The 18261-nt window shown below is 41.1% G+C and overlaps 1 protein-coding gene across 8 annotated transcripts in view; it reads left to right on the top strand.

The window, feature by feature from the left end:
• Positions 1 to 18261, top strand: part of TEAD1 (TEA domain transcription factor 1) — a 153695-nt gene that overhangs the window by 43061 nt on the left and 92373 nt on the right. For all 8 annotated transcript variants that reach the window (XM_068147953.1, XM_068147952.1, XM_068147955.1 and 5 more), the window contains one exon: positions 8779 to 9032. In XM_068147953.1, the coding sequence (XP_068004054.1) occupies positions 8885 to 9032 (148 nt within the window). In that variant the 5' untranslated portion in view covers positions 8779 to 8884. The remainder of the gene's footprint in view (positions 1 to 8778; positions 9033 to 18261) is intronic.

Genomic DNA, 18261 nt, shown 5'->3' with positions numbered 1-18261 from the left:
GATCTTACATGAAGTTGTTCAAGCAGGTGGTTTTCTGTCCCTTTCCCCACCTTTCTCAGAGCTGTTGGAGTGGACACTTGTGTTTTTGTAGCCATTGTGGAGAAAACCCTTTTGTCATATCTAATATTGGAGCAAAAGACTAGTTAGTCATATGCCAAGAACTGAATAAGAGAGCGAGGGACATGAGGGATTAAATCTTGTTTTGCAAATGTCTGTGTGACAAGAGAACACCAATACAACTGGGGAGGCTTAGGGAATCAAGGGAATAAATGGTTTCAGGGCTAGATGGAATGATTTGCTGCCAGGTCTGTCATGCATGGGCAATGAATCCTATGTGGTCCCAGCAGGAAGCTAGTAACACACCAGAGATCAAGGACCTACCTAATTCTAATATTTGTAATACTTGATATGTAGTACTAATAATTCCAGTTTTGCTTTTAGGGTACAAAGTAACTAGTCATACTCAGTGGTGCTGTAGGAAGGCAGTTACTACAGACTACAAAGAAGAGGCTGTCTGCCATACTAACCCCATTTGCTACTATTCACATAGTCCCTTACCAGGTGGCTCTAAAACAATGGCAAAACCACCATTAAATGCACAATTCAAAATGGCTAACTCAAAGTATTCAGGGTGTTTGTGTCTGTGTCTAGATGACAAAGTTATGTGTTTGGAGGCATAGAGAGAGATGAGCACCACTGGAGCTGAAGGGAGAGCCAGTGTCTGTTTGAGCCTTTATGCTGTAATTCATAACTTGTGGAGTCACTGGGAAAGGTACAGAGCTTCTGCAGGCTGAATCCCTGCCTCAGCCTCCACTGGGTGACTGAACTTAAGGCATTCAAGGAATAAACAATTGTTGTGTGTAGCAAGAATTGCACCTATTTTTGTGTCCACTTTTCTAGCCTTGTATGTAAAACATGCCTGTTGTCCTGATAGCTGCATATACTAGTTTTCATTTTTTGTTTACATGAGTTGACAGCAGCATGAGTTATAATGACCTGACAAACACATGCTCCATAAATGTGCCACAAGCAAAGCAGTGTCTGCAGACCTTGCCCTGAGGGTCTGTACTTCGTCCTGTACTTACAACTCTCAGGGCTAGGGAGTGTTTCTTACAGAGCTGCAGTGTGGTAGTTTGGGATGTGTATTTTCAGTTGCAAAGATTGTCCTCCAGCCGGTCCAAACCCTAGCAGCAGAACTCCTCCAGGTATGGGTAAACCTGTCTCAATCTCAGAGCATTTGTCTAAAACCTGAATAATTGGCAAATGGGTGAAATATAAATAATCCCCACTTCACAATATAGCAGCTTTTGCCATGGAAGAGTCACAGCTGGAATGCAGCTGGGGTAAGCACACCACAGCGTTACACTGGTAATAGATGTTGCCATTACCATTCACAAGCCATCCCCATTGGGTGACTGTAGGTGCACGATCAGCTCCTGCTGCGGCTGGGTTGTTGCACAGTCACCTCCTGCAGTTACAGGAAGAATGGCTTCTCCTTCTGAGAGCTGGTAAATATTTTATCCTTTCCTTCACTTCATGTTGGTAATTAAGAAAAGCAAGTCAGATGATACTTGCTGTTCTTCATTCCACTGAGTGCCAAGTCATATTTAGAATAATCTTTGTTGGTTTCCAGCACAATGCAGTATTTGAGCTGGGTTAAATCCCAGGAACACTCTTATAATTGAAAGCAGCTGGGCATAAATGACTGCTCCCACCTAGGATGAATGTGACTGCTTCAGTATCAGGAGGAAGGAATTGTTTCTCAAACAGCTGTGACCATAATGAGATAGGGATTCACAATGTGTATGTAAAGATTCACCTATCCTGATGACTTGGTAATCAGTGCAGACCATGGATCACAAGTCATGTGTAGCCCCTTACAGAGCACTTTGCATGCTGGATTGCTGGGTACTAGCAAGATCTCATGGATAGTTTGAAGTTATAGCTGCTTGCAGAAGGCATCCTGGTGAGCCAAACACAAAGCAAATGGAGCCTTTGAGTGTGGTATAGTCACAGTCAGAATCCAGTTGTTTACCCACTGAGAAGACAAACCATTTTATTAATTGTATAAAATTAAAACTAATGGAAAAGAAAATTGGTTTGGAGTCAATGACTCAGCATCCTTACAACAGTAATTATATATCATCAAAAGTAGCATTTGGGAAAAAATACATTAGGTCCTCAGAGTGGTGCAAAATACTCTTTTTCATTGGATAAAGAGTACAGGGGGATGAATGCTGTTTGCAAAGGGAAGAATTCTTATGTATTAACGTTTTGCCCACTCTTTGCTGAATAATCTGTTTCTATAAGCAAAAAAAAGAAAAAAAGGCAATTCAAGAATACATTGTTTCTTTTTTGAAATAGTTCATAGAATCCTGATTTCACATTTAGTTGTTTATGTTGCCTACTCCTGCAGATCTAAGACAATTATTTGTTCAGTAAAATTCCTTGCAGTTTGTGAAAATACACATCTAAATCTTCTCAGATAGCAGGGTAAAGAGTTCTACTTGAAGGAAACTGAAGTTGTTACATATTTTTTGTATTTTACACACTGCTACTTTTGTGCATACTCTGAGTGCAGTAGTTCAGAAGAAAATAGCGCCTGAGTTCACTCACTGCCTAACACTCTGGCTTCAGGAAATACATCATGCTGCTTTTCACACGTGCTCTGTAGCTGTGGGTGAACTGATCATGTTACTCCACTGCAGATCTCAGACTCAAATCTGAAGTAGATAGCTGGGAGTTAGTAAATAGGTTGAATCCTAAGTGAGGAATGGCAACTTCAATCCTAGGAGAACTCAGTTTGTGAGTGATAGGAAGTACATGGAGGCATCACGGCATGCAGTTATTTGATCCCCATAAAAGCACAGCATCAGAATTTCTCCTTGAACTGTTCATGCAGTCCGAGAAAAAAATCTTTTTGTCATTTGAATGGCAAAAGTGAATGGCTGAATTAGTCTGGCTGATTTTTAAAGGAATACTTTATCTTTGAAATGGACTGCTTCTCTGTCCTGGTGCTCTTTCTTCTTAGAGGGGAATAATTGCTGATAAGTAGACCTTGTAACAAAGATACAATATAAAGTTGCTTTAAGCTAACGATTTTGCCATTGGATGCTCTGTAAATGATTTACATTTTTATTCCTCATATTGTGTTAGATTATTTCCTCACAAAACTGCTATATATATATATATATATATAAAGTAACACCATTTGAGTGTCTCAAAGAGTCAGAAAAATCCATATGTACTTATACATCACAGCTACAAAATCCAGAGTATGAATTTGTTTTAAATAAAAAAGTAATATTTTTTTTAAGGCTAGAGGATTTTGCTTGACTTGTATAAACACCACAAAGATACTTTTGCTGGCAAACTAGAAGATCCCAGTAAAAGTCAGCTTTCCACCTATTCCATATTTAATCAATGCAGAAAGATCTTGAGAATCTGGATGTGATACAGAGGGGTCCCTTAGTTCAACAAATATCTGGAAGGAGAGCAGGGTGGCTGGGGGTGAGGCAACCTCATCTCCCCAAACGTGAAGAGCACCAGCAAGAAGGAGTTCTTTTCTCCCCAGCCTGGTGGTTTGCTTTCCCTTGTCACCCTTGCTGTCTTGATGAGCTAGTTCACAGGTGGCATTTGTCTGTAATGTTAATGCAACTGACTGCCCAGCAGCTGTGCAAGGAAACCTTTGCAGAGCAAAGGAGCATGCAGTTCCACAGGCACTGGCAGCAGGATTCCTCATTTCCTTTGGAATTCTGCCCTGCAGTTGACAAAGCTGTCTGGTCACTAGGACATCTGTGAAGCCTCTTGGGCATCTGGGTTCTCCCATGCCTAGGCAAAGATGTGCTCCCATTGCAGGCTTCCCTCTGGGACTTTTTGCATACTGTCTTGTCTGCTGAGTCTCATGGCATCATCTAGTTCCTTCCTCTACTGCAGCTAGGGCTGAACATAGCTGCATTATTCCTGAGAAACGTTTGTGTCACCTGTTCTTAACAAACTCTCTCCCCCACAGAAGTTCTCCATTACCCTAGACTCATCACTTCTGGTATATGACTATTGGTAGGGTCAGAACAGACTTCCAAATCCCCATCCTATGGTTTTCTTAAAGTTCTCTTCTTCTAGTCCTACCCATGGTAGAATAGGCCAAGAGCTGCTTCTCTGCTTTGCTATTACCTTTTCCTTATTTGAAAGTGGTTATCTTTTCACATCAGTCTTCTCTAAATTTAAACAAGCCTAATTCCTTTCTTGGTAGGTCATGTTTTCTAGATCTGATAGCTTTCTTCCTCTGGATTCTCTCCAGCAGTTCTTTCCTGAAGTCTTAGTGCTCCAGCTGTGGATCTGCACTGCTGAACAAAGCAAAAGGAAAATCCCATGGGCCTGTAGCTTTTCAAGCCTTGAGTGAAAATTTGCCATCTACAAATTTAGTTTTTTCCCATGTCTGCTCATTACTGTCTTGATGTTTATAAAAAGCTTGTTGAAGTCATGGTGCTGTTGTCTTACAAATGTTGGGCTGGTTGTAAGAATTATTTGGTAGCCTCCGGCACCCACTTGTAGCCAAAAGATCAGCATAGACAACAACACTGGTTCTTTCTCACCTGCAAATTCTTGAAGGTGCCATTGCAGGTTATCTCAAAAATACCTGTCCTTGATCCTCTTCAAGCAGACACAGTTCAGAAGATTGGAGAGACGTTGTTGTTTCTTCTCAGGCTTCTCTGAGAATCCAGGCATGTTTTAAGTCTTTCTTTTGTTCCTGCACCAATACCTGCAGAGTATTAATTCTCTTCCAGTGGTTATCTGATACCTCAGTGAAGCCATCATTCAGCACCTGTACAGTGAAGTTCAGGAAAGTAAATTAATTAAACAGCAAAAATGGTTTAATTTTTGCAAGGTGTTGTAAAATAAGATGCAGCTCTGACTTCTGAAAGACAATGTTTCCATGTTACTTCATTGTGCAAGTATTGAAGGATATGAAACATATCAAGGTCTTTAATCTCCACTTGTCCTACACTCCTGTGAAGATCTATTGATCTCAGTTGTTGGTCTGTGAGCAGCAAGTTTCTGGGCAAGTCCAGGTTTGCACTGCTCATAAAATGAAGGCATGAGGGAATGCTTTATGCAAGCAAAGAAATCATTCCCTTGATGAGTATCATTTGGTTTTTGTTAAATTCATTGGTTTGATCAGCTCTGACAATACTTGTTTCTCTGAGTTTTTAACCTAACTTTCTGAAAGAATAAAAGTCACATCTTGTACCTCATGAGGCTGTATGGAATGAATTTGCTATAAAGCCTATTGATAAAATCCAGTATTGTTCCTAATAGTTTCTCTATTGCTAAAAGTAACTGTGGTGGGGGCAGGGGGGGAAGAGGCATACCTCTGCCATGTTTAGAAGTGTCTTAACTACATGAGAAAAACAGATTTGCTTACAATTCATATAGCTTGAAAGAGTAGAAACCAGCTGCAAGAAAGAAGTTTGCAGCTAAAAGTTTTATGCACAGGGGAAGTTACCTTGAAATATGTAAGAGAGAGAAGCTGGTGTTAAAAGGGAAACTCAGAAGATCTGTCATGTGTGCAAGCTCTGCTTTTAGGGAGGTGGGGTTAATTGCCTCCAAAAGATTAACTCTTTGTCCCCTGCAAGTAGGTATGGTAGGATTTGGAATTTGCTGATGTAATGAAGCTTGCTTTTTTAAAAAAAAATCTTTTAAACTTTTTAATAAATGGGACTGTAAATCCCCATTTTCCACATGATAGCTAGAGCTCATTAGATACATGCCACAAATCTCATCTCTTGACAGCTTGTATTACTTTTGATAGTCATGTTGAACTCCCAGCATAACAGGTCTGAAATCACAGTTGGGTCCTTAGAATTCAAGCTAAGAGGTGGATTTACCTTTTGCTATGTAGAGGTGAGCTGGAAGTGATTAACTGAGTAGCTCATTATTTTCTTGAAATAAGAGGGAACCATTTAGTGGTTTCAACACAAGATTTTTTACTCCATGGTCCTCTAGCTTGATCTGGAACATTCACCAAAATAGATACCACTAAAAGCAGCCATTAGTAGGAGAGGTGCTACCCCCACCCCTGTTGTACAGATGTTCTGTAAGAAACACTTGGTTGCCTTACATTTTAGGGGCCATAATAATAGCTACTAATGTCTCAAGATGATATCCCAAGTAGGTAAAAAGGAATGAGAAGGGAGATATCACATTAGTGAAAATTCACCAGTAAACACAATGCAAGATCTAACATGAATATCCAGCAACATTAATTACTTTAGAGCCTCTCTGTTTTCCTTGTGTGCATTTTAATTATTATTTCAGCATAATGTAATAACAAGGGTTGGTTTATGGGACGATAATAAGACTTGAGGCTATGACTGTGGCAGGTTTTGTAAGCAGAGGGTGGTTGGGCTGAGTGAAAGATGCACATGACTATGCTGTACAGTGCGTGCTGTTGTGCCAGAGCTGGTGAGTAGGGTTTCTGCCCTGAGTCCCCGTTGAAGAACTGACCCAGCAAACAGTCCCACTGCCTGCTGTCTTCTGGTGACATGCTAAACTGTGGTCTCAGTCATGTGAGGTCAATAAAATCTTCAGTAGCCATTTTCTCTGCACTGTGGAAGTAAAACTGAAACCCCCTTAATAGTCTCAGTCAACCTTAAATCACCTCTCATTTACCTAAAATTCCCCCTTGGTTTTCCCTTAAGTGGATGTGGTTTTTTTTTGTCAGTTCTTTCCCAGTCAGGCTGTGTTTACAGTTTGGAGAAATCTTGTGTACAAGATTCAGATCATGCAAGGGCTGAATCAACCCTTTGGCCTTCTGAGAATTATGAAGGATGGTGTCCCACTATTTTACAAAGGTTTACATCTCCCTTTTTGTGTCAAGACTTAAAAAAATTTGTACCTTTTGTATTTCCCAGACTAAGTGGTATATTTGACTAGACTTTCCACTTGCTTATCATTTGTGTGTAGTTCCCTGTGAATCCATCTGCTCCCTCATTATCAGTTATTAAAAGGCATTTGAGACACTGATGAGCCTTGAGATTACTGGAGGGTAGGTGCTAACATTTTTGTAAGCTGTGCTGAAATGTTAAATCAATGCAAAGTGAAGAAATGCTTCTTTGCAGAGACACATGAAAGTAAGGATAATGAAGTTCTTGGGAGCCCATTTTGCATGTACTGATCTCTCCAAGCTCCTGTTAGAAGTGGAAATACCCCGCGGTACTGGTCTGACTTTGGACATCAGACCAGTAACACTGGTTAGCAAGACTGAGACTACTCCCCATTCCCAAGTTTCAGTTCTGGTTGTTTCTTGCAAGACACTAGCCTCTGAGGGACTGGACTGTCAGGTTTTGGTTATCTCTAGTGATTAGTTGATTGGTTAGTTTGGGTGGGGGCTGCTCTAAGTATTTCTTTTTTCAGGGAGTTTTCTCCAGCCCAAAGGTATTTCATCAGAGCTGTCATTGTCTTTATTGTACAGCCTCCCCTTCTTCATCCATGGGGTGAATGCCATTCTGACACTTCACCTGTTACATTATGATGCACTGAGACTCCCCACAGAGAGGTGTATCGTCCTGAGGTTGGAGGTATGCAGGAGGGGAAGCCTACCAAAAGGGCCTGCTCTTATCTCCTCCAGCAGAATAAAAATGTGGTAGTTTAGGATTTTTTGAGTATTTAGCTGGCTAACTGAATTTTTTAAGTGTGTGCAGCTCACACACACATGTTGGAACACTCATCCACCTAGACCAGTTAGAGTCACCAAACTTCTTCATTTTTCAAAATAAAACTGCATTATGCCCAGACATGTTGAGCCAAATCTCTTCCCGGTGTTATTTTTTCTGATTTACTGAAGAATTATACCAGAGGTGAATTTGGGCTGGTACAGCAGCTTTTTTTTTTTTGCCTGGAGCAAGTCTTTATAGCAGAGTTGTATTTCTCTCAAAAATATAAAAGGAACACTGACAGATCTGCAGTTCTGGTGGTGTGAGCAGGTGCAGCTATATTAAATTATTTCTTATTAAATTGATTCAGCAACTTGAAGCTTGTAATTTTTGTTCTGCTATGGTTCTGTGACAGAGACCTTTTAAAACAGTCAAAGTATATATATCTTTTCTCATAATTCCTTTCTCTGATATTATCACTGTAAAGAGGTCTATGTAGCTCAGATTCTGATTGTATTATTTATTTGGGAAAGCTCTGAAAATCACAGCCTTTTCCAGTTAATCACATTGAGCTGTGTCATTGCGAGTGTAATTCCGTTTACTCCACTGACATCCAGACAAATGTGAACAATAGGTTTTGCTTTTGTTCTTAGGTTTAAGGGGTTTTAAGCTCTGGTGGTCTCTGCGACATAAATTGGTGTGCTTCCCTTCCTGCCAGTGGAAGCATGCTGATTTACCCCTGCCTGAGGATCTTGTTATTTTAAGGGTGCCAGTTTTCAGCCAGATGAAATACATCATGTGTTGCAGTTTTCTGCAATATGAAGACCCACTTTGACTATCTGAAAAATAACCTGATGCTCTATGCCTTCATGTAAATGCACACAGTAAATGTGGTAGAGTTTCCCTTCTTCATCTCTGCCAAGTTGAGGTAGAACAATTGTGTTTTGGTGGTGTGGGTTTTTTTTTTCCTCTCTTCCCCCACCCCCCCCGGAGTGCTTCCCATGCTTCTGTTGTCATTATTGCTCAGCTGCTGCTAACTTAGTCTCAGAAGTAGACAGAAATGTTTTCCTGAAGTTTCATGTTTTTAATGCCTTCTGGGGTTGTTTCTTTGTTTCTTTTGTAGGTTTATTTTGCTTGAGACTCCAGGCTTAGGCTTGGAGACCCCAACCATCACCATTGAGCCCAGTAGCTGGAGCGGCAGCGAGAGTCCTGCCGAAGATATTGAAAGAATGAGTGATTCTGCAGATAAACCTATTGACAACGATGCAGAAGGTGTCTGGAGCCCTGACATTGAACAGAGCTTTCAGGAGGCTCTAGCTATCTATCCACCATGTGGGAGGAGGAAAATCATCTTATCAGATGAAGGCAAAATGTATGGTAAGTGGCACACGTTTAGCCTTTGGAAATAATTGTCCCAATGAGAACTATAAAAAGCCTAGCTTGTTTTTACACAAAATTCCCATCACTGATTTTGATACTTTTGCATTAAATCTTGAAGAAATCTGTGAAAACGAGGGAGCTCAGCTGGGTTGATGCATTGATTTGGACTGTTTGAACCAGTCTCTTTGCCACTGGCACTAGGATTGGTGCAAAATTCTGTCCTTCAGTGAATGCTGTGCTGTGGCTGAATGGGAACGTTTAAGAGAAGTTTTTAAATGTGTCACTACTTCAGCATATAAAAAAAGTAAGCGGCTCATTTTTCAATGTATGGTGAAGAAAAGGAATGGGAAATACAGTCTGCATGGCAGAACATGCAATATTAAATTGCAGAGTGATAAAGTTCTTGTTGCATTCAGAAGCCTCTCGATGAAAGAGACGAGTTAGGGATGCTTTTGTGTCTTTCTTTCCCTTTTTCCCCTTTCCCCTTCCCTCCGTGCTCACAGCTATAAATCAGATGACGCGCCGACAGCATTACATAAATACAGGCTCGGGGGAGGGATGCTGACATCTGCACGCCCTGGCCGGGGCTCCGCAGCCTTCGGCCCGAGCTCTCTCGCTCCATTGCTTTTTCTTTCCCATTTCGCAGGCTCCCCTTGGCAGCGGCTTACCCCTCGTTCCCGCTCCCCGGGCGCGGGCGGAAGCTGTGCCGGGTGTGTGGAGGGGGGCGGGTGGCGGTTTACATGGGCAGGCGGCCTTACCCCTACCTGGCCGGGCTGTCCCGGGGCCGGGGGATGGGATGGGGCAGCAGGGAGTGGCCGGCCCCGGGGCACAGCCCCGAGCAGATGGTGCTGCAGCTGCCACCAGCTGTGCCCCCGCCTCCCCCCCCCCCCCCCCCCCCGAGGTCACGGCAACAGGGACACTGCTGCTGCCGGCGGGGCGGGGGGGCCCTCGCAGCTGCCATGGGACCCTGCGGCCACACCAAACGCCGTGTCTGGAGACGAGTTGGGATGAAACATCTCAGCTGCCCGTGGCAGAAAGTTGCCGGGCCCCAGTTTCCTGCCTGGGTGTTTGGGTTTTTTCCTTTCTTCACACACACACGCCCTCCCCCCCCGCCCCCGCTCCGTTTTTCTCCCTGCACAGGGCAATAACTTTGTCCCCTCCTGCTCGCTCCTTCCTGCCTGTTCGGATTGCAGTTGGAGGGTGTTGTTTTCCTTTGGAAAGGCGAGATAGTTTGCTTCATTAGAAGGTTGTGCTCTTTCTAGGAGGACAATCAGGGTGTATATACAAACAAACTTCTTGTAGATTTATGCTTAAAAGCTCTACTTAGGCTTGAAAAGCTTTGTCATTCCAAGTAAAGGTGGCTGCCTTTTTTAAGCAGGGATCCTACAACCACAGGAATCATCCCAGAATCCAATTTTTGGTATTTTGAAGCATTCTTTGTGCTATTGTATAAATGAAAGAAATTAAGACATTTATCCATTCATTTAAACAGTCACTGCTTTGATGGCTTTCTAATCCTGAATGTTAATGTTCGATAAACGTTATCTGTGTAAAAATATTTATGCATTTCTAATTGCTGATTAATGTTGCAAGCTAGTATTGCTGTAAGTGTACATGCACATCTCATATTTAATCTCATCCTAATTTAGATATTATTTATTTTAAATTAAAAAAGGAGGTGTTCATGTTTGATACTGAAAACTTGGTTCAAAGCATTGCCCTGATAGGGAAGGAAAAAAAAGATGTTAGGAAGCGCAGGTTTTTGTATGAGCAGAATTTACGTCCTGACTTTGCATGGGATGAAATCATGTTTTCATTCTTCAAGCTGAGTAACTGCTTTGTAGTGTTTGAGGATTTATTGAAACCATGCTAGGTTTCTGAGGACTTTCTAATAGAGTCTTATGGCCCTGAGAACATAATTGTTCTCCAAGGATTTTGAAATCAAAACAGTGTAAGTGTTTCAGATTGTGTGGCATAATGAAAATAATTTAATGCCTTTTAGTGACATACCGAGTTTATTTCACTTAAAAGAGAGACATTGCAGTATCTCTAAGCTTCCATAGTGTTGGGGGATATTGTAATGTGTCAGTAATTCATGAACCATGTAAGACAAAAGGTCGAGAGAGCACAATTTCATTTTCTAACTGAAATTACCTTTATATATAGGCAGTAGAACAAATATGATCTTTGCAGAGACAAATACAATGATCACGCTGTGCAGATTAAGTTGAGCAATTGTAGTTTTTTATCTCTGGAGAGAGACTTTACAAAGAGCAGAGATTTTGCTTGAAGAAATACTTTAAGTCTCTGACTTTGATTTAATGAGAGCTTTGCAACATTGATGTAAACAGAAGCCAGAGTTTCTTCACTGTTCTTTGTGGTGGTCTAAAACTGTCCTTGAAAGTGGTGTTTTTAGGATGACCATGCACTGGCTCCTGGTCAGTTGCCTTGGGGATTGCTGGAGCAGGACTTGGGGGGCTTGAAATCTGGGGGGCGTGGGGCAGGTGGCTTAGAAGTGTTTGCCTGTGGTGCCACCTGGGCAGCAGAAGTGGGGCTCATGCTGGCAGAGCCACTCCAGTGGTCCTTGGGGACATGTGTGACCTCTCTGGGCAGCCCGAATTGCTTCAGCTGTTCCTCTACAGCTGTGTTCTTGGATGAAGGAAGGAAGGGAAGGGGAGGGTGTTTTCCTCTCCCTTCGCATTCCCCCCAAAATAACCTATGGCACCAGAAGACTATGAGAACAAAAGACTTGTGATCATACTCCCACAGAAAAGGGTTGCAGGGCCCTAGGGCATCCTTAGGCTGTAAGGACAAAGTTGTGACCTGTATATATGACCAGGAGAATTTAGGCTACTGCTGACCCTGCCGCCAGTACAGGGTTGTGGCTCCTTGAGGAAACCCCCAGCAAACAAAATATAAACTTAATGATACCCTTGTTTTTAATTTACAGGAGATTATTGGGTAAGAAGCACAGAGGCTTGTTTTGGTTCAGAGGGGCAAATTCCAGGAACCTTAGTTTGGAAATTCATGAGAGAAAGGAGTACTCTGTAAGGCCATGGGACCAGTGATAAGGCTTCAGCAGGAAAGATCTATTCATATCTCCTTTTCCACCTTCCTCTGTGCGTGATGTTGTGCTTGTGGCGGTCTTTCAGTTTTGGTTTTGCTCCTAGTGAAGTACTGAGTAGTAATAAATAAAAAAGAACAAGGAGGGAAGAAATACAAAAGCTTGAAAGAGGATAAGGAACACATCTATAAATTGATGCTTGCACTTATTGTGGAAGCAGTTGTGTGTAGCCCCTGGAGGAAAGACTCAACTCTTAGACTGATTTTCAATTGTCTTGCAAGGTACTGATGATATTTTTATTTTATCTGTACTGTTTCAAAAGAAGTATTAATAAAATACAAATATCCACTAGCTTGAAGTGGGACACCATACACTTTGCCTTCCCTCTCAGAGATCAATTCTGATGAGTTTCTCTGTCCCTGTTGTACATAGCGAAACTGCAGCCCATTAGAGGGCATTGGCTGTCCTGTATTTGTACTTTGCTCCAATTGTTGGTCTTTTACTGCTGACAGTTTAGTTCCTTGTAGCAATTCCTGTGAACTCACTTATTGGCAGGATATTTGTGCTTGTCTTTGCTCCTGGGAGAATGTTTTGGAAAAGATTACAAGATTGAAAGCTGCTGTGAAATGCAACCCTACTTTTATCCCTAGTGCAACGCTGAAGTCACTGGAGTTGCCACGGGGATGTATTTGTCCCCGTGTGCATGTTTGTGGTGTGTGTTTGTTTTAATTTAGCTATAGTGAGAGGTAGTTTTAGTGCAGTTCCAGAGATGATGCCAAAGAAATATAGCTTGCAAGCAACTGTAATAATACCTACATACATGTTACTATCAGCACTACTAACTTAGCCTCAAGGTGGCAAAAGTAGCTTTTGCCTTTAAGACAACAAAAGTTTAATCTGAACTTTTAAGACCTATAAACAGTTCTTCAGTTATGAAGAGTAATTAGTCATAATTTGTGGGGTATACATCTTTGCACTAAAACTATCTAAAAGCATATTAATGATGGTTTTAAAATAAAATTTTGTAGCCTGTTGTTTTACAGAGAAGAATGAGATCTAATCAACATGAGAAGGTGCATAGCAGCCTTTCAAAACTGTTGTGTATGTTTTTCAGGTCATGCATAACATCTCCTGGCCTGCATACTTTCGTGCAAACTTCTGCTAAGATAGAATTTTGGCATGATGAGTAATAATAGTTATAATTTCCAAAACACCTTGTATAAATTGAATATTCAAGTTGAACTTTGAACTAGTATGTCAGCAAAAGAAATTCTACTCCATGGGCTTGTGTGATTGTGTAGCTAACTGCTATTATTGGGCGTCTTCCTGAGATTTCCTGAGTTAGGAGGCTGCAAAGTAACTAGCTCTATGAAGAATGCAGTAAAATGTTGCAAATTACTTTTAGTATTGCTTTTAATTTTAAAAGTTCCATAGAAGTTGCTGCCTTTATAAAGACATCACTACCATATGAAGTTTCCACAGTATTAAATGTATTTGAGTGTGAATAAGGTATTTGGAGTGGTGAAATACCAGATGTGAAGGATCGGGTTGCATGTTTATTCATCTGTTATTAAAATCATTGTACAAAGATAGGCTTTTGTGGGCTTTTAAAAGTTTTTTTCTATTTGGTCTCACAGCAACATACACAAAATGCATTGGACGTAGGACTTCTATTATGAAAGTGACTGTTTGGGTTTCTTAGATTGTAAACAAATCTGTCTAGAAACATGCTCGCAATCCTCTGATTGTATTACGTCATGGCACAGTGCATGCATGAAGGCAGGCTGCAAGCCTGTGCTGAGCAATCAGTTAAAAGTGAAGGAAGGTCCACAGATACACTGTTTGAAAAGTAACTTCTTAAATTCCTCAGATAATGAAAAAAATCTGCCTTTAAACATTTTTGCAATCTGGTAGTGTTCTTGCAACATCGGTGTGCTGTGCTTGCAAGAAGGCAATTTGGTTTTCTGAGCTGAGCAATAGGCACTGCTGTCATTGAAATGAAGCATATGGGGCTTACTTGATGAGAATTTTGGAAATGTGAAGCAACAGGGTTTGCTCTTTCTGTTTGGGCTTTCAAGAGCAAATTGTCAGTGGTTTGGAATAAAGTGGCAGAATCTTCATGAGATAGAGAATTTTTTTTATTGTTATTATTTTTCTTTCCCTCTGCCGTCTTCAAGGGAAAATCTAAGTGGGACTGTAAGAGTTGTGCATGACAAAGGCTGTCAGCTCTTACTTGGGGAACAAGAGAAGAGAGCAGACTTTGGGAAGCACCACATCTGAAAGTGTGAGTAATGTTGTGTAAGTATATGGCACAGTGACCAAGTTTGGTTGTGTTGGATCAGAAGAATTACATATTCCAAAGGAAACAGGAAGTGATACTAGAAGTTTTGCTGAAAATTCATGCATCAAAAGGAGCAGGACATCCTTTGGAAGTGCTTTTTTAGCACTTTGGTTTTTATCCTCTCTGTATTAAGTATGTTCTTTTCAGTTACCCATGAAGACGAAGTTGCAGAAAGTTGGTTATAGCCTGTTTGTAGGAAACAGTGACAGGTAAACTACATGGCTGCTACCCAAGTCTTCCACTGTTTAGAAGGTACCCCTGTATAGATGAGTTACTAGCAACATTAGTTCTTGCCTGGAATTAAATGGGAGGTACAAGGGTAGGTTCAGATCAGACATTTGACCACTTTAGTGTCATTTAAAGGCTAGTCCTATTCACGTGGCTATACAAAACAGAGTAAGAGGAAGTTTTTCCATTATGGCATTGTTCCTTTAGTAAACCCCAAACCCCCTGTTTAGAAATGACGCATGTTAGCATGAGAGCACTGAAGTGATGCAACCTCACTAAAACATCCAGGATATGTTTAGGTAATTGTCTATGATTTATATTATCTCATTTTCCTTCCAGCATTGATTTTACAAGATGAACTTGTGGTCCTGTAATTGCAGAAGGCATAGTTCTGTTGCTCTAGGAGGTAGTTAAAACAACCTTGATCAGGCTGATGTAGTTATGGTAGTTGGTTGCACTGTACTGAGAGCTCGAGGTTATAGAAAATCCTGCATGAAGATACAGAAAAGAAAAAAAAATTATTTGATCTCATTCCTTACAGAACTGGGATCCCTCCTAGTCAGGGTGAACACCTGGTTCAGACAACATAGGGATAACTTTAGTTAGACAAGTAATGCCTGCATGCTCTTGGGGGTTATGATAGTATGTCAGGTTTATATTTGTCTTCGTGAGACCAGTATGAGATCATGGTAGAAGTGTCTTCTTTCGTAGTAGCTTCAAATACCAGCTGAAATATCTCACATAATCATAGCAGAGGCCATTGCCCCAAATCCCCATTGAAGTGCTTATGTAAGGATGTAGAAGGAGGGTTATATTTGTTAGATACTTCTGGATATCCTTACAGAAGCAGAAGAGCTAAGAAAGTGTAGAAATTGTTGTTTCATAAAGAAAGAGACTTGTACAACACAGAGAGCATCTTATATGATCAGTACCCCGAAAAAGGGGTCAAAATTTGACCCCTTAACCACCAACAGCACCCATCACCATAGCTTGCACCAGCATTGAAGAGCTGTTGGAATAGGAGACTTCTAACCAGTTGTTCAAGCCAGGCTCATCTGGGACCAGTGAAACGAGTGGTGAAAGCCAGGCATCTGAAACATGTTGAGAAGGAAACTTCATCTCAGTGTTCTCCCTCTCTCCTAGTGAATTTGCCCACTGCGGGTATAATCATGAATAACACTGGAAGGGAACAAGGAGCAGCGTCACCTTACAGCATCATTGTCTCCTGAGAAGTAGGCTTATATCGCACTGTGCACCTCTGCAGGAGTGAGCCTGGGCTAACTGTTGCAGAGTAAATACTGTGGGTGTTGTGACATGAGTCTTGCTCAATTCCCCGAGGGCCATGCTATTCAAAATTACTATGTATCTTAACTGTGTCTTACAAGGGATTTCCTCACACATGCTTGCAGGGATTTTTTTTTTTTGGTGATACCCTTGAGATGTTATAGTCATACCATTGTATGAATATTTTCCTATCCTACAAACATGTGGGAAACTTGGTCTGGAACATCAGAAAGAAACACTGAATCCAGGCTTTATAAGGATTTCCATCTGACTGAACAGTTTAAGGAATTGGGCACTGATATTAACAATTTATAGACTCTCAGTAGAAGTAAGAGTTTAGCTGACAGGAAAAGGCTCCCCTGAAGTCTTTTTGGGGTTGTTCTAGGCATACTGAAATTTTGACATTGGATAATTAAAGGACATGCTTTTGTAAGCAAAAATAATGCAAACTGGGGAAGGAGGAGACAGATGAACATAAATGTGCTAATTCCATCTCACGAATGCCCTTTGAAGCATATGGAAGGAGACTGCTAGGCTTGTTAAATCTATTGTAAAAGGGGTAACAATGCTTCCCAAATTCATGAAGAAATTAAAATTCTGAAGAAGCACTGGGATCTGCTGGGATATCAGCAAAATACCATTGCAATTTTACCTACAGAGGACAGAAAGAAATACTGTTAATGGAAACTGGACAACGCAGGCATCCTCTGTTGTGAGAAATCAGTGTCACTATTGCAACTGGTTAATTACAGCCTTCCTACAACAACCATCTCCATCTAGGTCAAGACTCCTGAAGATCTTTCTGGCTGTAGTCAGATTTCATGGTCTTGTCAAGATCTCCTTTTATGGAGATCCACCTTGTTAAAAAAGAAAAAAAAAAGTGTGTGTGGGAAGCAAACTGGGGTGGGGGGTGGGTGGAAATAGAAATCCAGTGATTGGGCTAACCTGTCTTGCACCCACACAGTCTGGTAGAATTCAGGAACTTGGCACAGGATTTAAGTTGACACCAAACCTGACCTGCCTTTGTAAGGGGCCAGTAAACTTGTCAGAGTGTGTATGGGCCATCAAAAAGGATCAGATCATCAACCCAGTTTCTTGTCTCATTGCTCTCTTTGGAGTGGACAGACAGAGCACCCAACAGGTAGCAATGGATTTGAGTTAGGCTGAATCTTTCTTTGTAGCCAGCAGTATCAGATGTTGTCTGCTAGTTTGGGGGACAGCAGCACAGAATATATGCCTGGGGTTGTTAGGGAGCATATTCCAGTCATCTGTGTGGGAGTAGGTGAGGTAGATTATACTACATTTGCAGATAAGGAACAAAATGCCTTTTCAGCATGCCTAATCACTGCAGCAAAGCTAAAACATTTCAAGTTTATTTGCCTAAAGCTGCTTCACTTTTGCTCGCTTGGAAAAGAAAAGCATTACTTAAATAGAAATCATAATTTAAATTACCTTTTATGTCATGCTAGTAATGCAGATGAATAGGGAACACAGATGAAAAAAGCATCCTCAGCCACTTGAATTCAGTATCAGTTTAAACTAACAGATAACGCTACTGTCTTAGACACTGGAAAAAAATGTTAACCCAAGAGGTTCCAACTACAGGTGGTTGGGCACAGCAGGCTTACTGTTTTTTATGGGTATTGTTGACAGTGGTAGATAAATAGCAAAATAATTTTCCTTAGTGAAAGTAGTCTCAGATCATTTTAACAGGTGCCCTCATGGTAACTTTGCATTTAATTCTTTGGACAATAATTGCCTTTTCATTTGTTTAGTTGTTCTTTGGATAGACTGTCAGCAATAAACCTTTTAGTACAATTGATGGTGAAATGAGTGCTTACTAATAGCTACATACATATATGCACAGACATACATGTGCAAATGTGTGTATGTGAATATAATGTGTTCCCTTCTAGCCAAGTAAAATTTATTTAAGAGACCTCAGCAAGGAAATCTGCACACAGTGTACTGGCTAACTCTTGGCTGGGACTTCGCTTCTTTGCTTTGGTGCAACCTACTGAGAGCTATCTGCAAAGAAATACGATTCATATCATAGTAGTTCTTAGATATGTAGGCATATGTTTAAATAGGTGAGATATGCAGGCACACATCAACTGTTACATAGACTGCATGGTGTATTTTTAGGTATAGGAGGTCTAATCACCAGAGACTGTTAAAGTGCTGAGGGAGAATTACTGTTAAGGAATAGTGTACAGAGGAGCCACCTGCAGAATTCTCCATCCTGTGAGACAGTGAAAAAAAGGCCACTGGAGCTATATAGATGGGAGTGTCAGTGGCAGGTGGGACAG

The sequence above is a fragment of the Melanerpes formicivorus genome, unplaced genomic scaffold (genome assembly GCF_026170545.1).
Source record: "Melanerpes formicivorus ecotype bairdi unplaced genomic scaffold, bMelFor1.0.p_v2 SCAF_16, whole genome shotgun sequence".
Taxonomy (NCBI): domain Eukaryota; kingdom Metazoa; phylum Chordata; class Aves; order Piciformes; family Picidae; genus Melanerpes; species Melanerpes formicivorus.
The sequence above is the reverse complement of the archived record's forward strand: the minus strand, read 5'-3'. Positions and strand labels throughout refer to the sequence as shown.